The sequence below is a fragment of the Botrytis byssoidea genome (genome assembly GCF_014898295.1).
Source record: "Botrytis byssoidea strain MUCL 94 chromosome Unknown BBYS_014, whole genome shotgun sequence".
NCBI lineage: Eukaryota > Fungi > Ascomycota > Leotiomycetes > Helotiales > Sclerotiniaceae > Botrytis > Botrytis byssoidea.
The window spans coordinates 344,010-366,259 of NW_024065855.1; the positions used below are offsets into that span (position 1 = coordinate 344,010).

The following is a 22,250-nucleotide window of genomic DNA, read 5'->3' on the forward strand; positions in this document are numbered from 1 at the left end:
CTTGATCGAATCCAATCACTCACTAAAAGAATCACAGCTTACACTTACACCTACCCATACACCTGCACTTCCTCACACACCATCAAATCCAAATACACAAGAATTTCTTCACATTTAATATTGTATGTCCATATACCTATGTTTCGCTGGATCATCCCAGGAACCGTATTCCTATTCATCTACACCCATACCAAGCAACTCATTAACAAGCCAGAAGCTTTCCGAGATGAATTAATTTTCAATCCCAAATGTATGTACAATCCACCGTTTGCTTTTTAACCTATTTCCTCTCACCTCCACTAAGCACATGTATGCATCTTAATAACAAGTTCAAAGAATAGAAGACATCTCTTTTGAGCATCTCATCCAACAATTGAACCAGGCGATCGCTTGTGCGTGTAAAATCTATGAATACAGTTTGAAATGAAAAATGAAAAGGTTTGCCGAAACAAGCCACACCAAGGATTGTTGTAGTCATATGACGAATTACCATTATTAATTTGGTAAGTGTTGAATATGATACGTATTCCAAGTGCTGTTTTTTTTTATGAATGAGCCCCAAATCTTTCAATTAAACTCTGGCTGTCTTCGGGAAGGGTATTATCCGAGATGATTCGCTGAAAACTCCAACGTTCACCTAAATTGCGGTGAAAACGTTCAAATCCTGTATGTTTCTGAAGGTGGAAAAAGAAGGTTCGTAATATCGTGTGGCGAAAAGAGAGAGGATATAATTATTGTTAATCGGGATCAGGGTTGACAGCTCGAAGTACTGGTCCTTGATGAACGCGCCTCGAGTAATCGTGATCATCTCGAATCGTATTGATACTCTCCCGACTCCTATTCTCTCCACGTTGATAAGGAGCCGCAAAAGGATCCAATCTTGGATCCACAGGCATCAATTGACTCCTCCTGGACCCAGGTGTATGTAATTCGGGTTCCCATGTTTCGACAACGCGTTTTCCATCGGTGCCGAGAACAAATCGTGAATTTTCGCTCATGGTTCTCGATGGTATGGGTCCACCCACACCGGCGACACCGGCTAGGCTTTCCCTTCGACTATTAACGGCTGCGTATCGTTCGGCTTTTTCTTGTCGTCTCTTCCGTATACAGAAGTATGCAATACCAGCGATAATTGCGATTAAAGCTACGAGACCAATCGTGAGACCCACAGCAGCTCCGGTTGTCAAACCTCCATCTCCTTTCGAACCCGACGAGTCGCTGCTTGAATTTGGTGGTGCAGTTGGAGTAACAGTAACCGTTCGAACTTGACCGGTGATAGTTTCGAGGGATATGACGGGAGTGGGTGTCCATGTAGAACTTGTCGAGCCAGATGTAGACGAAGACGACTTCTGGGCAGCGACTGTAGTGGGTGGTATTGTTGAAGTAGTGGATGCTTCCGTGGGGCTAGTTGATGAAGTTGTTTTCTGATGGGAAAAGTTAGCTTGGCGACTTGACAAATTGTTTATTTTAAATTAAATAGAAATTGAAATCAATTTGAAATCAAAAAAAAAAAAAAAAAAAAAAAAAAAAAAAGAAAGTCGCGTACGGGTTGAACGATAGTCGAAGAAGAAGTGGCTTCAACAGTTGAAGAAGAAGTTGTCACTGGTTCAGGACTCGAAGCCGAAGTAGTTACCTAACATTGAAAAGACGTCAAATGGGTTGCCAGTCAAGGCACACGAGAGAGCATGGAGATGGTGGCTCAGATTGAGAGAGGAAAGGAGAAGGGATTGTATCCAAGTACTAACCTTCTCAGATGAAGTCGAAGTCGGAGTCGAAGATGTAGTAGCCGCTCCTTTGGTTCCTGATGGAGCTAATGTCAAAGACATGTATCCGTATAAGCTATCTCCACCACACGTATCATCTGGATAACCTGGGCATGGGGTATCGCAATTGCTCGTCGAAGAGGTAGTCCCAGGCACATAATTTGAGCACCAACATTGTGATCCTTGTACCACCGCAAAAGCATATTCATCCAAGCAGAAGTCGTAACATAGACCATCGGATTGATAGATAGAGGAATCTACACACAGGTCAGGATCAGCCATTGTCAAACACCAATTGATTCATGAAGGTTGACTTACTGGCACTGCCAGAGCCCGTATTCAAGGTTGAGCAATACTCCATCGAAATTCCCTGAACATGTTTGAGAAAGGCGACGAGGCAAATCGCGACGACCCCAAGCCGATAAGAATCTTGCAGTGAATAAAACATGATCAATTACTTTTGAGGAGGAAGTATCTCCGTGCTGACTTTATTGAATTTGAATTTTTTCCAATCGCGAGGTTATCGATGAAGTTATCGATGATTATATATGTCTTAGCTGTTGCCGGAAAAAACAGTCAATGGAATGTCGGGGAAGGTGGAATGCGGGATTGCACACGAACGGGATTAGAAGATGAGATATCAATCAAGGTATCCCATTGAATGAAATCGATCAATCAACCAGTTAATTAATCAAATCAATCCGTCATAGAGTGATGACAATGATAGCCATTTCACCAAGGTTGAAAATTACCAAGAGATTTGGTATAATCCTTTCCCCTCTTCAAAAAGTGAAAGTAATAAGAACGAATGTAAAGTTGAGGTTTTGTGGTGATGTAAGAAAAACACCAGAGAGAGGACGAGAAGGGTTTGGCTGTAGGAGGAGGCGGAAGAGGAAGCAGACGAAAAAGGAAAATTGGGGAAGTAGTAGGAGATTAATTTAATGTGGAGTTTAAGGGTCGTAGTACAGATTGTAATTGGAGGAAGAGGTGAGGGAGGAGGAGGAGGAGGAGGAGGAGGAGGAGGAGGAGGAGGAGGAGGAGAGAAGTATGGATGGAAATGGAAAGAGAGGAAGAGGAGGAGAGAGGAAGAGAGAGAGAGAGAGAGAGAGAGAGCGAGGAGCGAGGAGAGAGGAGAGAGAAAGCGCGATGAATAGAGAGGTGGATGGATGGATGGATGGATGGATGGATGGATGGATAGATGGATGGATGGATGGATAGTGTAGATAGATAGCTAGGGAAAGGTAGTACTGTAGTAAAATAAAATCAAAGTAGAAAAATGGAACGATAATAGATCCAGAAAAATCCGTTCCAAGTATGATTTGATTGATTTGATTGATTGATTGAATGATTGAATGAGGACATAGGACATAAGGAAAGAACCTAGGAAGAAAGAAAAGAGCAAGTAAGTGTCCCTAGTATCTATCCAGTATCTACTACCTACTACCTACTATCTCCTCCCTAGTTCACTTCTTATTAGTCTATTTGTCAAGTACTGGGTTACGAAAAGTACTGGTGATTCGTAAAGGTCTTTATTTAGTGTTGCTCGTGAACCCAAAAAGCGTCGTGGATGCCCAAATGAAAATGGAAATTGAAAGCGGCAAGTAACCTTTTCTGGGTGGACCGATATACCCCATGTGAAGTTTAGGTTTTATTAATAAATATGTCTCATGTCGATACGTGATTGGTCAATGGTGAGGGTGATCTTACTTTTTTTTTTCTTTTTTTTTTCCCTTTCCTGCTTAGCGTTTCATAAAATGGTCTCGTCCCGTTGCGAAGCTATTAGTATTGGGAAGATGCTAGCTAGTATGGTTAGTAGTTGGTAGTTGGTAGTTAGTAGTTAGTATTGCTATGCTAGTCTTGCTATGCTAGTCTTGCTATGCTAGTCTTGCTATGCTAGTATACCTATGCTAGTATACCTATGCTAGTATACCTATGCTAGTATACCTATGCTAGTATACCTATGCTAGTATACCTATGCTAGTATACCTAGTGTGGCTATTGCTATTGCTATTGCTATTGCTATTGTGTATGAGGCTGAATTAGCTTTACAATAGTTTCAATTAGAGTACTTGACCCAGCTACCGAGGACCTCCAGGAGATGAATCGAGGGAAATGTCTTGAACCTCTTAAACTCAAAACCCGTCGTGGTGTCAGTGTCAGTCGAGAGTAGTCGGTCGGTATTAATGATGGGATGGTGCAGAGTGGAAGAGAAGGAAGATGAAGGAGGTAAGGGAATTGATGGTGGTCAAGAGGTGGAAGAACTTCTGTTATGCTATTGGTACGTACTCCATTCCCTCTCTTTTCCAATCCAATCATATCTATCAAACCATTCCCTCTCTTTTCCAGTCCAATCATATCTATCAAACCATCCCCATCCTCATCCTCACTCGCCCAGCCACCTCACAGTCTCCAATCTACATGCCATGGCGTGGTGGCACTCGTATCGGACAAGTGCCTTTTGAACCGTTGGAAAGTGTCTTGGAAAAACGCCTTCGTTTGCTTGATTGATGATTGACTAGTCACTAGTGATACCTACCGCATGAGATGGAAAAAGTAACTTTTGGCTTTCTTGGTCAGTCAACACTGACATTACATGATTTCTTATTATTTTTGGTGTTGTGTACCGTGTACCGTGTACCGTGTACTGTGTACTGTGTACCATGTGAACTCCTGATCAATTCGAAACCAAATTGCTATTTATTGTACGGGCTGGACTGGTTAGAGTTATACATGCTAGGTAGGTAGGTATATAAGTATATAAGAGTAGAAATGCTTTTTCTCGAGATGTCCTGTTTTGGGAATTCATGAGTAGAGTACCGCGAGTACCTAGGTAAGCAGACACTCCTTCTAGATCTAATCATGACTTGCTTTTGCCATGTACTCCATCCCAAGCCTAGTGGATATGTAAATCTACTAATACAGTCTACTATGTACTTCGTACAGAGGACTAGATATGCATCTAATAAATGCATCTAACAAATGCATCCAAGTTCCAACAGCATCGAACTATTCCAACCGTCTCCCACTGCATCTAAATATGCATCCAAATGTGCAACACAAAAGCAGCATGATATCTTTAACCCATAATCATCATAATCATCATCATCTTCCCCTCTTTCACACTAAACTACCTTGCCGTTCCCGTCTTGTCAATTCTCTTACGCCTACACGAGTCCTTCACAACCATTCATCGTTCACACTTCACCACCAGTTCCTCACGACTGTGCACATCCAGGTACCAAAGGTATCTCTGACCATTCGATCGTCAATTCTCAACGTCAATTAAGCAAAGGATATGCGAGATGCATTTTTCAGTTATACAACAGGCAAACTCAACCATTTCCCCCCTGGTACAGCTGAAATGGAAGTGGAAAACATCACACGCCCGAAACGCCCGAAATATCGATATCAATTGAAATTCTCGATTTGATTTGATTTGATTTGATTTGATTTGATTTCTATTTCCATCTTTATTTCACATTTTGCCTTTCCGTAGAGTACCTCCTTCTTCCATGATCCACCCAAAACTTTCCTTTCTCTTTTCTATCAATCCTGCCGTCCGTGTCTTTCATTTCTCTTCATCTCATTCGTCGATGGAGTGAAAATCACTGCTGTCAATAATCAACACTGCCGAGCACAACTAACCTCCAAGTATCAAAAGTCTCTTGATAGTCAGGGACTAGTTGCAGCCATTCCACCATCCACTCCGATCCCATCCAAGCGAGAAGATGCATCATGACAAGAGAGGATCATGGCATCTCAAAAGGGTTCGGCATGGCCGCATGTAAGTTTATCTTGCCGTTCGCTCGATCTAAACGATTCCGGAGTCCGTATTTCAATTCATATACATATAAAGCATATCTTCTCTACGATACATAGTTATATAACTCCTCTCCGATACATAATTATCTCGACACGAATTCCCCAGAACGGACCACGGAAATCATATCAATATCAACACGATCAATAAGAAAATGGATCCAAATGCCCATCTTTTCTTTCCTTCCCTGACTTCTTCCCTTATCCACTTCTATTTGAAACCTTTTCGTCGTCATTGACATGCTTTAGTGCTGCAAGTGTTGTCGATGGTAATTTTCCTAGACCCACTCCAATCAATTCTCATGTTAGGATTGTGTGATGCATGGATGATGAGAATTGAATTGACAATAGACTTTTCTTGTGAGGAGTTCATGAATTTATATGAAGTTATACATCAAATATTGGTCAAGAGAGTATCTAGAGAGTATCCAAAGTATCCAGAGAGTATAAACAAACAAACACAAACACAAACACAAATACAAACACAGAAATAAAAAGTAAGAAATCAAAAATCAATTGAACTTAATCCACCCATGGAACTTATTTGGGTCTTTTACTTGGGTATCGATCACCCTATAGCCTATCTAGTACCATCCATAGTATCATTAGCTTTCCCTTTCCTTCCTCATCAATCACACGCAGTCCACGGCTATTCTCACATCTTCCTTCCCGAAACCACCCATTATCATACCCGTGCTCGATCGACATCACACACTCATCCACAACATCCACACATACATCCATCCATCCACACATTTCGAAAGATAACTAAAATAACTCCCGAGAAAATGCGTATTACATACGAATCATATTAATATAATATGAACCCCTTCTTTTCTACTCTCCATTCCATTCTCCGCTCTACTCTGCTTTTCGATTGCTATTTCTGTGTCTGTGTCTATTTACGATGTGATATGATATAATACGATTTGATATTTATTATTTAGATATATAGTATGTAGTATGTAGTTTATTTTATATTTAATAGAAAAAAGTCTTTATTTTATATTTTTTCCATTTCAATTTAGCTTTCCGCTTTTATCAATCTTTTGTAGATCTCTTTCTGATCCGGTTATTCCTTTAGAATAAAGCTTCTTTTCATATTCTTTATTTATAATCTGTTTTCGAATTATTCGTATGATTGTTTTCGAAAGCTTATAAGCGGTAATCATATGATTTGGTTATGTAATTCGCTACTAGTAGATTACATGAATATAGAATTATAATATTTATATTCAAAAGGATGTATTTATTATATTATTTTTTAATCAAAAATAATAATTAATTTAATTATTGTTAAATAATATGAGTTTGAAAGTGTACAGTGGTTATATGGATAAGTCGTGTAAAACGCTAATTGACCCACATTTAGCTGGGATATCGAAATACATAGATTCAATTAGTTCATTCTATCTGTTTTGATATTGCTTTTAAAAACCTATTTTGAATCAATTCTAGAAAGTACTTTTAGAAATTGTTATAAGAAATATCGTTTTTAATATTTTCTTATAATGAATATGCTGAAAAAGAATAATATTCGAATTGATTAAAATAAAAGAAGTCAATCTATTATTATTTAATTTATTATTGATATTCTCAAATACTAAATCTTTATTATTGTTTATTATATCACTATTACCTTATATATCTGAATATCAAAAAATAACTAAAGATTAACAAATCGAAATATACATTTTATATTACACTAATATAAAATTTAAAAAAATTCAATCTTTTTTTTTTAAAGAAAAAATAAATCTAATATATAAATAGATTTATTATATTATTAAAATATAAGCAATTCCTTAGAAACATTCTGATTAACCCCTTATTTTGATTATTAATTAAATCAATTAATTTATTCAATTTATAAACAAATCAAAAACAAATAAGTATATACTATATTAGAAAATTACTTTTATACTATTTTGAAAAGAAATAAGGGAGTTTACTATTCGATTTGCTTTATATAAAACAGAATATAAATATTATATTACTCTTCGAAAATCTCTTATATTAAAAAATAATCAACAAATCCGATTACAATTTATACTAGATTATATTCATTAGACTAAAAAACAATAGAATATTATTTTATAATCAAATAAAATATAAATAATTATAGGATTATATAGAAAAACATATATTATATATCAAAAGAATAAAGCTCTTAATCCTATATACATATTAAAAAGAAAACATAGAAAAACTGAATAAATATTTTGGAACTGTTTTTCAGGCAAATCAGACAAAGGATTAGATATATTTTGGGAAAAGGATTAGAGTTCTATTAATACTAAATCTTATTAAATATATATAATACTCATTATATATAATTGAATAAGATTGAATCCGGATTATATATTTATATAAAATAATACACTAGGTTATTCTACAGAAACTACTATTCAAGCTCTTTTTGAAAGAGAAATTGAAAAGATGAATTAGCCTCCCTTTTTTTCTAATCTCAATCTTATTAAAAATATATAGAATTGAATAAAAGAATAGATATAGAATCATTATTCTATTAATAAAATAAATTATAATATATTTAAAAAGATTATAAAAGAAGTTTGGGAAACAATATTAGAAAATTATTTGATAAAATTATTTAAAATTATAAAAAAATATTGTGAAATAATAATTATAATAAATAAAATATATACAAGATTTTAATATAATTTAATATATTTAGATATTTCTTTACAATACTTCAATATATTAGAGTTTGTTATATTAATTTTTAAAGAATATAATATTTTGATTGATTAAAGTCTTTATATAGAGAGAAAAGTACGGCCGCTTTTTGGTGTGTTTTACAATACTTACCCTTACAACCATTGTAAATTGAGATGAAAGTGGGTTACTCAATGATATAAGCTATTTGATATTAAACTACGTTATTCATTATAAATAAATCCCTACTATGAATATTATATTATATCGACAATTCCCTATGTGAAAGAGAGAAAAAAAGAACAGGGTTGGAATCTAGAAGTGTCGTTTGATATACGATGGTTGAATGAATAAGTATTATAAAACACACCAAAAAGCGGCCGTGCTTTTCCTTATATATAAAAGCTCTAATAAATAAAAACATTATACTCTTTTAAAATTAATATAGTGAACTTTAGTATACTAAAGTATTGTAAAGAAATATCTGAGTACATTCAGTTATATTAAATCTTATATATATTCCATTTATTACAATTATTGTTTTATAATATTCTCTTATAGATCTTAATAATTCCTTTAAATAGTTTTCTAGAATTGTCTTCTATACTTCTTTTATAGCCTTTCTTAATATTTTATAACTCAATTTATCTATAGAATAGTAATTCCAAATCCATTTTTTTATTTAATTTCATATATTTTCAATAGGGTTGAGATTAGAAGAAAAGAGAGGTTAATATTATATTTTTTTAGTATATTCATTTTGAAGAAAATATAAAAAACGAGCTTTCTTATAATAATTCCTAAAGGTACTTTTTAGAACTAATTCGAAACAGGTTTTTAAAAGCAATATCAAAACAGACTAAATCAACCAATTAAATCTATTTATTTTGATATCCCAGCTATATATGAGGTCAATTAGCGTTTTACACGACTTACTCATTCAACCATCGTACATACTCTATATTTAGAGAATTCTCCCTCTACTAATTATATTATATAACTATATTGTATTACTTTATATGTATATATATATATATATACATATATGTATGCGTATCGTAAGTAGTAATGAATAGAGAAATTCCTCTGTATTTTATTCATTTTTTCTTCTCTTCTTTTTGGGGAGGGAGGGAGAGGTTTAATACAACTGCTTTGCTTTCTTTCTTGTAAGGGATTGAATGAATTAATAAGGTTTTTAATCTTTTTGTTTTTTGAGGGTTTGATGCGACTTTGGTTTTGATAGGTTTCTTTTTTGTATAACGTGGTTTATTAGTGAGCAGGTTATATTAGTAAACGAGTCATTTCGAAAATTATTTAAATCAAGCTTTTTAAAATATTAGTATTTTAATAATCAATCATTATTTTTTTAAATAAAAGATCTTAAAAAATAATTAAAATCTAGATTTTCTATTAATTTAATTTTTATAAAATAATTTATTATTTTTTTTTTAAAAAAAAGAAAATTATTATGATTTTTATTATAAAAAAACTATTTTTATAATAACAACTTTATAAATTCGAATTTCTTAAAACTAATTAGATTTTTAAATTTTCTATATATTTAATATTTTATATCAAATTTTCAGAAAATTATGTTTATAAATAAAGAGAACATATAATTATATATAAATGAATTTTTTATATAAAATAAGTGATCTATTTATTGATATAATTTACTTATTGATAAACCACGTTAGTTATATAGTTGTATGGGTTGTTTATCTATGGTTTTATGATTATCTGTACGATATAGTTGTCGCTTTTATTTTTTATTTTTTGAGGGAGACTAGGCTTTGACTACTGGTTGGTTGGATTGAATAGAGTAGATTGAATTGGTGAAGTTGATTCATCTTGGGCTCACTTGGGGTTACATTGAGTATATATTATATGTACAAGTATAAGTATAAGTATACTAATGCTCATATAAAATGCTATTTTTGGAGTGTTCGTGTTTGTCTTGGTGTGGTGTGGGTGTTCGTGTTCTAGGTGCTTGCTAGATGTGTGGTGTGTGATTTTCTGTATGTATGTATGGTGGGTGGGTGGTGTGCATGAGATGGAGTTTCATGACTGACTGATTGTACTGAAGTATGGCATGTGTCATGTACTTACAATGGGGGTTTGAGGTTATTATGGATCGGATTGGTGAGTGAGTGACTGACTAACCTCGTGTAAGTACTTATTCGGGTATATCAAATCGAATCACATCAGATTGATAAATTGATTGGTTGTTCATCCATCAGCTTTCTCTCTCCAGTGTCCTTGAGACTAGGTAGGTACTACGTACCTTACCTATACGGATACGATATGATGTGAAGATGGGATGTGATGAGAATTGGATACGAGGATTTTGATTTGAGAGTGGGTGTGTATGAGATTCGTATACTGTATATTGTATGAAATTAGTTTGTTATATATTTGCGAAATGGAATAATGATTGTGAGAATAAAGATAAAGATGAATAATCATTTCGACCAGTACATCGCATCACATCTCATTATATTGTAGTCCAATATATATTTTATTATAAACCTCGTAGTTTGTTTGTGTTTCTCTATCCTGCTGTTTGCTCTGTATTCTTGGTATTCTCAGGATTGTGAAACCTGAAATATGAAGACTAAGTACTCTGGAGTTTATATACTCTATGTGTTATATGCTATACTCGATTTGCTTTTATATTTTGTATCTTGTATGCTCTCTATATATGTCCTTTGATCTATCTATTCTATTCTGCTCTGCTCTGTATACTCTCGGTGCTTTTAGTGTTTTGAGTGTTCCTAGGATTCTCAAAATTATAAAATATGAAGGATGGAGTATGGAGAACGTATACTCTGTATACTCTATCTACTGCCTGCTCTACTCTACTCTGTTTTACTAAATCAATCTTATGTTTAATAAAGCCATCCAGCTAAAGATCATGATAATCGGTAAGTCAGTCTGTAGGATGGTGTTTTCTTCTTGCTTGCTTGTTTGTGTGGTGGGAAGAGATGATGATGTACTATGGAAGTGTGAAGTGATGAGTATGTCTCAACATATCTAGTTTGAATGGGGGGAGGAAGGGGTCTATAGGGAAGAGAGAGTAGAGTGGGTAAAATGAGAAGAGTGTGCTATTTATCTCTCTTTCTTATAGTTCAGAGTGAAAGAGTTACATTTGGACGTGTGGAGATGTTGAGAGGGAGAGGAAGAGGAAGGACTGATAGGGCTGGTACTATCATCGGTATTTGGTGTTAGTAATAGTGAGACCTGAGAATTCTAACAGGAATTGAATCGTGATAGCGATGATGATATCTGTTGATATATATAGCTATAATATTGATGTTTGGGACCTACAATAGTAAGTACTACACCATCTGTATCTTTCTCAGATTGATAGGAGTTGTATGGAGGTTAATGGTGATAGTATCAGTTGCGATTCTGAGAAGGAACTGCTATATCGAGTATACGGATTGATATCGCAACAGGAGAGGATAAAATTAAGGAATATAAAAGACTGTAGCTGTTTGAGAATACATCTGTTGAAAGGAGATGGTGATGATGGATAAGTATCTTTTATTTCGAAAGAGCGCGGTATTTAGATAATTAACTCGGTATTCTCTGTCTTGTTCGTGGTCTTCATTCGCTCATTTTTGTTATTTCTATACAAGAGAGTTCTTCGCATAAATCCTATTAGAATGTATCAAACAGGAAAGCAAGGAGTCCTCAAGAAGAAGAAAAAGGATTATAACCCCTATTCGCTTCGAATAAGCTATTTCGCCTCCGCACCCGAGACTTGAAGAAATGAACTTGTCATCAAACCATATATATATATACTAAACACTCTTCCAACTTTTTGAAAATTTAATTCTAGTGCCTTTGTTTCATAGTCTAGCTATATACGAGGCCCCGAGTTTAAAAGATATCGATGGAATGGCGTAACTAGAGTTTTTCAGACTGAATCATATCGAGATACTAGTCCGACTTGTTAGAATAGAAGATGGAGTTTTTCGGGCAGAAATATGTTGTTGGAAATGAACGGTTGTTGATGGATCCTTTTTATTTGCTAAAGGAGCGGGACTAAAGGAGGAGAGGTGAAGGGGGTTGTCGTCAAGTATTTGAATGTGGAGAGATGGTTTGGGGTTGCAGGAGAGGCAGCCACTATTGCTTGAGGATGAATGGATTTAGAATCTTTGGTCTGTGGAGTGGGCAATGATATATGGCCTCCGTATCTAAGGATAGGGATTCAGTCTGTGGATGATGTTATCTTCATAAAGCGATGAGATAGATGGCTTTTGCAGTGTCAAGATATGTGGATCTATCGCGAGTGAATCTTTTGCTGGTATGTCCTATATCAGTTGTATATGTTACAATCATCTCTCGAATAGCATTGAATATTTGGTCATTAGAGCTCTTTTGAAATATCTTCTTTCGTGAACTCATAACTCTTTAAGTCTCCGAGTGGAGCAGGCAATTAGCAATTTTGATTGAAAATATGTCGATGAATCGATTCTTCTATCATATGCATAACTTGTACTTATTGTTTTCAAAGAAGCATATGGTGCGTGCATTACCGAAACTCATAACCTTTTGAAACTTAATTGTATTGTTTAAAGTCAAGAAAGCCGAATCCATAAACTATTTATTCCCCCTCGAAGAAGTAAACCATGATATCTAAAAAATTTCGACCTCTAACTCTAGAGAGACGCTCTATTCAACTTGCTAATCATCACCCAGCTACACACTAACCCTTAATACTTTCCCGCAACCTCCAAAATAATCTTCACCAACTCATCCGTCATCGTCAACGTGGGCGAGTGTCCCGTCTCCAACTCCCAAACCCTGACTTCCTTTCCCTCTTTCTTAACTGCCTCCAGCATACTCACTTGAAAATCCAAAAACACAGTCATATCCATTTTTGTAATCACATAACTCGTCTCAATAACTCTCCACGCCGCTCTATCTTTCAAAGGCTGATACATCGCATTTCCATTCCATCGACTCAAATTCGAGATATATTCTTCGATTTCTGCTTCTGTGACTTTATCATCTGGATTTGATCCAATGAGAAGAGTGCGAGGGTCACTATGCACGTGGGTTCCATCTTCTGCGATGGTGAAGACGACGGGGATGAGTTCTTCGTGTCCGAATAAGCGAACTTTATCCATCATAGACTCGCCTTCTAACATCATGAATGCGCTGATGTAGAGGAGATGGACAACGCCGCCAGATAAACCTTGGGATTTTCGAGTGGAAACGGCAAATTCGGTAAGGGCGTTGGTGCCGACTTGGCCGCCGTAGGAATGCATCAGTACAATGATGTGTTTTCCTTGAGAAACGAGATCGGAGATGTAGGAACGGACGAAGTCTGTGTCGGTGTAGAGGTCGGCGGTGGGTGGTTGGGCGCCGTTCATGCTGGGGAGGGAGGGGATGAGGAGGTCGTAGGAGTAGGTGGAGAGTGCTGAAACGAGTTTTAGGTAGTTTTGGGGGTTGTGCCAACTTCCTGAGAGGAGGATGAGGGTGGGTTTAGTTTCAGAGGTAGACATTTTGGTTGTTGGATGTGTGTTGTGGTGTTCTTGACTATGAGAATGATCAGGAGAGTAGAGATTGGAAATTGGTACTCGAATTATCAAGACTTGACAATCGTAGAACTTTCTTTCTTCCCGGGGAGGTCAAGGAAGTGTTAATGTCAGGTATGAAGGACACTTCAATTAGATCTTATCTTAATAGAGTACTTGTGGAGACAACGAAGCAGCGATCTTGGATCCAACATTTGGAAATATCAATACTCATAAGAAACTGTTGCGATCTTACTAGCCAAGAAGCATGATCTTACATGTGATCGTTTGCATTTGGAGATGTCCCGAGATATATTTACGATTCAATGGAAGCTCTATTTAAAAAAGGAGAATGTCGAGGTATTTACGCAGTGAATAGGAAATTCGGTGGGAGATGGGATATCGAAGGGCTCTGATTATTGATTGCTTACTGTACTACAGTCTCTCCCGTGATTACTTTACATCTAAACCAATTTTCATGTAGATGCAAAGCCTTCTTTCTCAATTCAGAATATCTGGTTCTAGCTATCTTTGTATCTACTGCTATATAAGTCGCTTCCATAATTCAGAACGACGATCTCTTTTTGGCTTATAAGATTAAGAGTTGTATGACCTTCTTCTCCTTAAAATCTAGAAATGTCACAATCTTCTTTAGAAATCCAAGCTTGGAAAAGTAAGCGGGGGGCTCGGCGGGATGAATTTACCCCGCCGTTAGTAACGCGACTAACCACTGGCGGACACCCCTCAACAATTCAATCGTTTCCCACCACTTCATATTAATAAATCGTTTCTTGAATACTGATCTGAGCAAAGACAGACTGAGATTTGCATTCGTAAGTTTAAGTCGAATTGTTCTATTTGTGGTGAATTATTGCAATAACTATTGAAGTAGTCAAATCTGGTTTGAAAGGCCTATCAAGTACCTATCAACATTCCTAAAAGTATCCAATAAATACACCTGTAGACTTTGGGCAATAGAATCTATAGATTAGATGTCAGATTATCGATTGAAATGAATTTCTCCGTACGATGAGATATTCAGGAATTAATCACAAGGCAGAATTGCTGTCAACCTGTTAAATGCAGGATGTTCCTTCCACACGATACTGCGTAAATGTTCTAAGCCACTGGATCATTCGCTTCGCCACATTCTGAGAGGGATTTGATTATTGGGGGGCTCGGGGGTATATATGTAAGTACTTGAGAATGAATAAAATCCTAATTACATGTTTGATTTTTGCTACGCTACGCGCTTTGGAATTTTTGATATCGATATTCGGTTCTAGTGGCGTTTGGAGTTTATATATTTTTACTTCTCGTTCACTTGACGCTCCAAAGAAAAAGGAGAAAAATGACTTTTTCAATTTTCAAAAGGAGAGAAAGTCACGATCATGATCACGATCACGAACAATCGGCAAAACCAGACCCAAACCCAAGCACATCTTCACTCCCTCGTTACTCGACCAATAATTCGCTTTCTCAACCTCCTCCCCCGTATTCCCCCACTCCACACACAACCATACCATCCGAAACCCATTCATCTCCCGCCCATCTCTCCGAATTGACCATCGACTACATCCCTGGAACACTCTTCAATGCATTCAAAAACACTCTCCTGATTTACGATTCTCCTCGCTATCCAAATACCAAACCATTACCTATTTTCAAAATGACGATTGAAGGCATGAAGAGAATTACGAGCATGTATATATACAGCGGAAGTATCAAGAACGAGGATAGTAAAGAGGAAGTGATGTTAGGAGGTGCACAGTTTGATAAACTTAATCGTAAGATAGAGGTACAGCAACTGGGGATAGAAGGGGTGCAGAGAGAGTCGGAATCGGGGGTAGAGCATTTTGGGGGAGGGAGGGGGAGGGAAAATGAGGGGAGGTATGAGTGGAGGTTTCATGAAGGTCATGATGAGGGGAAGGGAAATGGAAAGGAAGAGGGCAAAGAGAGGGTTCTGGTTTGGCAACAAAAAATACCATCGGCGACGCAAAAACTCTCATTCTCGAATCCGAATGCGGAGTTGAGGGACAAGAAGTCGGGGGATTTGTATGCAGTGATGATGTATGATGTTTTTGCGGGGAAAGATATGATGGGAATACAGTACAGGGGGGGTATTAGTGGTGGGGAAAAGGAGAAACGGGGGTTTCAAATGGGAGTTCTAATCACGGGGTGTGTGGTTGTGGAGAGGGAAAGACAGAGGATTGGAAGAAGGGGAACGATTGGGATGGGTTTGGGAATTGGAATAGCTTCGGGGTGATGAGAAGAGGGTTACTCTAGGTCGTGTGTTGTTCAAGAAGCTTTAGAGATGGTCCATCTATTAATATATGTAAAGAGATGACGTTTTTGATAAATTTTTATAAGTCAACTACCCCACTTTCCGACCACCCCCTGTTTCCGATCACCTAAAAAAATCATATTATCTACACTTAAAACTTTAATAACTCAATAATTATTAAACTTCAATAAAATCGCTTGTAGAATCACTTTCTATAGTACTAGAGTTATTATCTCCCTTAATTTCATAATCTCCTGTTTCAATTTGTGTATATCTTATAGCTCTAATCCTTGTGAACTTCGAATTTGAAGATATTATAATCTTTCACTTTTTTCTAGATAATATTTTATTTAATTAATATTTTAGCTTTTTAATTTTATTCTTTATTTCTAAAAGTTTATAATCCTTAATATTAAATTCTTTTATAATCTTATAAAATAATAATCTTTGTATTAATAAATCAATTTTCTTTTCTTAAATTATTATATCTCTATATTTTTTAATATTAGCTTTTTTTTAAAGGGTTTTTTATTAAATAAATAATAAATATATATTTTATTGAAAAATAGGATTATTATTAGATTCAAAATTAAATAATAAAATCTTTTTATTACTATTTTCAAGCAAAAGTTAATTTATAAGAGATTTAGCTATATTTTTGGGCTAAAGATTACTAGTTTGCTATTTAGATTTAATATTTTGAATAATTAAATCTTCTATTTTAGTTTTTTAATAATAAAAAAGGAAATTATACTTTTCAATTAATAAGAAATTGGATAATAAACTTAATTTATTAAGTTTAATTCGATATATACTTTTTAGAAATAAGAATATAAATAAATCGAATAATTATAATATATATAATATATATAATAAAAGAAATAAAAGATATATATTATTATTAAAATATTCTAATATAAATATTATAATTTTTAATTTCTATATCTATTTAAAATAAGAAGTTTTGAATTTTCTAATTAAATAAAAATAATTTGAAGAATATAGATCTTTTTTAATTATTTTAAAACTATAATATTTATAATTCATTTTTTCTATAATAATAAAATTCCAATCCTTAAATAAAATCAAATTAATTAGAAATTATTATTAAACTAATTTTCTCTTATATATTACAAAAGGAATAATACTTTTTTTATTAATTAAAATATATCTATAAAAAAGATCCAAATTCGAGATCCAGATTGTTTTTTTTGAATAAATCTTTAATCAATGTTTCTTATTATTAGTCTATTAAAACCCTAATTCTCCATTATATCTACTTTATTTATATTCTATTTATTGATTAATTTAATAGTCTTGATTTCAGGGATTATAAGATTCCAGAATTATTTTTAATAATATTAGATATATACCTGAAACTTATATAGAATTGATTTAATATTACTTTTTAATTTCCAATATTAAAATATTTTCAAAAAAAACTATATATTCATTTCTTTTCAAATAAGGGATTCTCTTTTTATATAATAAGAAAATACTCTACTATCTCTTAATTTAATAATATATAAAACTAATATAAAAGCTTTCTATACTAATATTTATTCTATTAATCAATTCTTCTGAATTGAAAATAATTTTTAAAGTATTTAGATATTTTTTTGATATAAATTTACTATATATTTGATTATAAAATATGATATATAAAATACTATAATCCAAATTAAAACTTTTTATATATTATTTTATTTATAATTACTTTAAAAACCTTTATAATATCTTTTTAATATATTTATTCTTTATATTATAATTATAATAATATCAAATTTCAAATTAATTGATTAAAGTATTATTGAGTTATTCAAAATATAAATTTTATAATTACTCAAAGTAATATGATTTTGAGGTGGTTGAAAAGAGGGGGTGGTTGGAAAGTGGGGTAGTTGACTTATCAGTAGGTCAATCCTAAGTCCAAAATCTACTACCTCAATAGCTTAATGCCACAATTTTAACATGATGATAGACTCATTCAGCGACAGCAATTATCTTTTGCTTCTTGCAATACGGCATTCCATTCATGTGAATCGTGCCCTTAGCATCCAAAACCATATATTGTCGCTGGGTCGATTCTCAAATCAACACCATCCATACACATAAGACTCAAGATCAAGTAAATTCAAGACACCACAAAGTCAAAAGTCAAGCTCCAACTACAAAGTTATGATAAGAATGGTCTAATTCGACACCTGTTCTCGCTTCCTTCAGGGAGAGCCAGCAATCTTCAAATTTTTGTCGAATATATGAGCGTGACCATGCTTGGGAAGCTTGAAAATAAAAGCTTTAGGGATCGACTGTAAATGAAAGAAAACACACTGGCGGCAGAAGTCAACACTGAGAAAATGATGATCAATCAGAATTGCATGCTTTCGCCCGGCCTAGATTCTTTTGAACTCAGTTCAAAGCATGGTGTCCTCGCCTAATTTTCAATCTTCAGTCTTTGCTCTATCAAATTGTTTTCATTGGTAGTTTTCAAAACAAGTATTCTCCGGTATTGGATAATATAATTAATTCTCTAATCTATATAGTAAATGTGTGTCAACGGGTGAAAAGAAAAGAAAAGAAAAGACACAAGTTTATCTACTACTGTCCTCCTGCCATCTCAATTAGCAACGTGAAAGACGTATCACATCGTAATTGACTGAGAGATTTCTTTCTCTCGAAAGAAGTCGGTTCAAATTAAAATATCGTTATAATATCGAGGTCTATCCAAAGGGGGATTTTAGCTCCGGCCCATTCTATGATTGGGCGCAGCTGCTCATCATCTTTGTAGAAACATGTAGGCGTGAAACTCAGAACACTCACTCGCTCAAATTCCATGCTACCCGTAAAAATAGATCTTAGTATGAGGCACTCAACATACCTCCCCAAAACTTTCGATGCAATCGGAATTAAACATAATCTTGAATCCTCAGATTCCTGTATTTTGATATCAAGGAACGAGACAACGCCGATATTAGTGGTTCTGCCTGGGTAAAAGAGACCTCCATAATAATCATAATCTTTAGAACGCCATTCATAGATATCTTTGGATCCGACAGGATAGATTTTACCCTTTAACCGAATATGGCCAGCGAAGTATTCAGTGTGAGCGCGACCTGGTGGGCTGGAGACCTTGGCCTCAAGAACTTCCACAAGCGCTCAAACGTCGGTTTGCGGAAATTGAATCTCAGCAGAATAACAGAGGTCCAGTGACGCCCATGACCAAGTGGGGCCTGAAGATTGGTTAGAGTAACCGATTAGAACAGGTTCAGGCATGTAATGCACAACTCACAGCGATAAGTATTTGGTCTTGAACAAAATTGAGAGCTCCTATGTATCTTCCAAAGCAAATTCAGAGGTAGCTCTTTCTTCCATAGTCCCGCAAAATAGACATCATCTAGCTCTTTCCCGTATTCTCGGGCTATGGCACCAAGAGCTACCAGTTGATCGGATAGATATGTGAGAGAGGATTTCAGATATCGATATAGAGTATCTTCCCAAAAATTGTATCCATCTTCTTGTAAACTCGATTTCCAATCTTTCGAAAAATCAGCATCGCGGTAGCCATTCCGGCTTATTAAGGATAGACCCATAGGAAAGGATTCGGAGGCCCTTTTCTCTCTGCATTCCCAGATCAACTGTTTAGAAAAGTGTATTTTTCGAGGACTCAAAAGACGTTCTTGGAGAACCCAAGCTCTCCCATAGATTGCATATTCAGAATCATCGATAATGTGATTAGATTTGAGAGATATCCCATAGAGCCCTTGGTACTCCTTGTCCGTACTAAACTTATACATAACTGACATAGCGAATATATCATCTGGAGTGCGAGTGTAGAAGAGTCCTGTATTGAGACTACTCTCATTAGAAGCATAAGATGCAGCAATGTTACAGAGAGACTGGGCATATACTTTGTACATAAGTGCTGCCTCGGTTCTCCAATCTTCTGGAGAATCCTGCATAATACACAAGGAATCTATCCAAATGTATGAGATTTTCATTTCCTTAGTATATTGAATAGCGTCTTGAAAAGTGGCAGGCATTTGATCTATTGGGATACTTTTCATCCACGCTAGTTTGTTGGTGCTTGAGAGTCGACTTGAATGATCGGGGGTAGCGGCCCATCTATGACTCAACGCAAAATATGGTGCATACTGGTTTTTTGAGAGTTCCTTTGTCTCCATAAGTCTTGTTCCGCCACCATCAAGCCCAACGTTAACGAGCCGCGTTGGTAGCCATGAGCTCTTATCAATGCGGCATTTCTTGTGATTTTGCATGCAGTTACTGATCCATTGTGAGGCGAGTGTGCGACCTGAAGCGGATGAGGTCTTTTCAGACATATTGTGACGTGAGGCTTTTACATCTGTATCTCTTTATACATCAAAGGAGCTCTCCTGAAGTCGTAAAATTGGCTAGGGGCGAAGACATACCAGAGATATTCAATATTATGAAGGTAGAAGAATGTAGCTTTGCTGAAGGATCTTGAGGCCACACAGAAAAATCCAATTTACCAGCAAATTTTGAAACTGACTTGGAATCGCATCGCACTTTTGGGGTAATAAAATACTTATATTCCATCCCAAGTTGCCATAATGAAGATTCGTTCATTTCGCGAAATGGGCTTCGACGTGTCATCTCCCACCAAAGTCCTGCGCACCAGTCACAGTGACCTTGAGCCGATGCCTAAAGCTCACTACCTTGTAAATTGGCCCTGTTCATCATAATGTCATAACGACGCCAAAAATTGATTTTCCTACATGTGAGAAAAGGCTCAACATGAGAAGTTGTATCAGCAGGTGAATATTTCAACAGCAAGCTGCCAGGTTCGTCGATATTTCGTTGAGGCATCATAGATCAAGAACTTCTGCAAGAATATCTCGGATTTGATCCATTTGTGTGTTCTACAAGAGAATCAACTTATATGGAGATCGACGACATATGAGATGAGGGGTACCGAGGTAATGTAAGTTGTGGCTGAGTAAAATGACAAGGAGTTCCAAGCAACAGCCTTAGCTGGCTTATCTCCACGAATGACTTCCTTTTGCCAAATTGTATTATAACACACCACTCATCATGGAGAATGAGAGCGTGCAATGCGCAACCCCATCCAATACTATGTTCCCCGAATTCTTTAGAAAATCATTCAGCCAGGTGTTCAGGCTGCGTTGAGAAGCGACAAAGAAGTCCCTTGTATCGAGATCCGAGTTTTGGCATCGGTATATACCTCTTTGACTGTGGCATTATTGTTGAAATCTATTCCCAGAGCCTCAATATTTGTCGAAATACCAAACAGGGGATAGATATTGTCTCTTGGATCTATTGCGTTAAAGTCCAAGCCTTGAAACAAAGCAGACTCTAGAGTAACAGAACTACCCTTCTCTAAGTTCTCCTATTTGGTAAAGGATTGTAGATGTACCCAAGCGATCTGGAAATGATTCATCTTGAATAAGCAAAAGCAGTCTATCTAGGTCCATCCCTATTATCATACTTGCCACAAATCCAAGGGCTCACCGCAAACCTCGGTGAAGATCTATATATCAAAAAGACAATACCTATAATACAAACTAACCTATATAAAGCTTTACAATTCGACTTTGTAAAGAGACGAGGAAACCTCAAAGTGCTATATCTCAGTCGATCTTGTCCTTTCATCAACCACTTGCAATTTGCCGCCTTTCAAAAGATGATTGTGCGAAAACTTATCCGTATTTCACCATATATTCCAATACTCCTTTCTGCCAAGACAAGGCATACTCTCTTCCTAACATTACACATGTTTATCACGTGATCTTCTGAGCAAGGAGCACCACTCGACGCTTTCCCTCAATAATATTACATCCAAATACAGGGTCTTTGAAACACTATTTCCATTGTTTATTATCTGACAGAACTTCAGAGGTACCTTGCTCCTAGTATGAAATTGACCATTCAGAGTACTAAATTTCTGCATTCAAACTTCACACTCCAAAACATCCATCATTTAAATCTCAGTCTCTAAGATATCAACTCATCACCATTCCACCTGTTCGATCTCAAGACTTACTATCTCCAATTCTCTCCATCAACGGTCACCATGATCGTCGCACAAACATACCCTGACTCCTTAGAAACTCAAGATGTCAATTGTCTCGGGTATACTAATTCCTCACCTGAAACTCACTCGAGCCTTATCAAATATCAGTA

General features: G+C 35.6%; 5 protein-coding genes across 5 annotated transcripts; 2 read left to right on the top strand and 3 right to left on the bottom strand.

Moving 5' to 3' along the window:
* Positions 1-737: 737 nt before the first annotated feature.
* EAE97_007257 (uncharacterized protein) lies at positions 738-2,211 on the bottom strand (the record flags this gene model as incomplete). Its single annotated transcript, XM_038877771.1, has 4 exons — positions 738-1,424; positions 1,547-1,633; positions 1,746-2,020; positions 2,082-2,211. The coding sequence occupies 4 exons, from the start codon at positions 2,209-2,211 to the stop codon at positions 738-740; spliced, it is 1,179 nt and encodes a 392-aa protein (XP_038731256.1).
* Positions 2,212-2,704: 493 nt separating this feature from the next.
* Positions 2,705-2,917, top strand: EAE97_007258 (uncharacterized protein; the record flags this gene model as incomplete). The annotated part of the gene is made up of 1 exon (XM_038877772.1): positions 2,705-2,917. The coding sequence occupies one exon, from the start codon at positions 2,705-2,707 to the stop codon at positions 2,915-2,917; it is 213 nt and encodes a 70-aa protein (XP_038731257.1).
* Positions 2,918-12,979: 10,062 nt separating this feature from the next.
* Positions 12,980-13,774, bottom strand: EAE97_007259 (uncharacterized protein; the record flags this gene model as incomplete). Its single annotated transcript, XM_038877773.1, has 1 exon — positions 12,980-13,774. One exon carries the CDS (start codon positions 13,772-13,774, stop codon positions 12,980-12,982), a length of 795 nt encoding a protein of 264 aa, XP_038731258.1.
* A 1,363-nt stretch (positions 13,775-15,137) lies between these two features.
* EAE97_007260 (uncharacterized protein) lies at positions 15,138-16,052 on the top strand (the record flags this gene model as incomplete). Its single annotated transcript, XM_038877774.1, has 1 exon — positions 15,138-16,052. One exon carries the CDS (start codon positions 15,138-15,140, stop codon positions 16,050-16,052), a length of 915 nt encoding a protein of 304 aa, XP_038731259.1.
* Positions 16,053-18,488: 2,436 nt separating this feature from the next.
* EAE97_007261 (uncharacterized protein) lies at positions 18,489-20,945 on the bottom strand. The gene is made up of 3 exons (XM_038877775.1): positions 20,498-20,945; positions 19,360-20,430; positions 18,489-19,300 (listed from the first exon to the last, which is right to left on the bottom strand). Exons 1-3 carry the CDS (start codon positions 20,700-20,702, stop codon positions 19,227-19,229), a joined length of 1,350 nt encoding a protein of 449 aa, XP_038731260.1. The 5' UTR covers positions 20,703-20,945; the 3' UTR covers positions 18,489-19,226.
* Positions 20,946-22,250: the final 1,305 nt, after the last annotated feature.

Excerpts from the sequence above, each read along its gene's own strand:
- EAE97_007261 (XM_038877775.1), bottom strand. The coding sequence starts at position 20,702 with ATGACACGTCGAAGCCCATTTCGCGAAATGAACGAATCTTCATTATGG. Across the intron at positions 20,431-20,497 it reads CATAATATTGAATATCTCTG|ATGTAAAAGCCTCACGTCAC; the intron begins GTATGTCTTCGC and ends AAAGAGATACAG. Across the intron at positions 19,301-19,359 it reads AAGACCAAATACTTATCGCT|GCCCCACTTGGTCATGGGCG; the intron begins GTGAGTTGTGCA and ends ACCAATCTTCAG.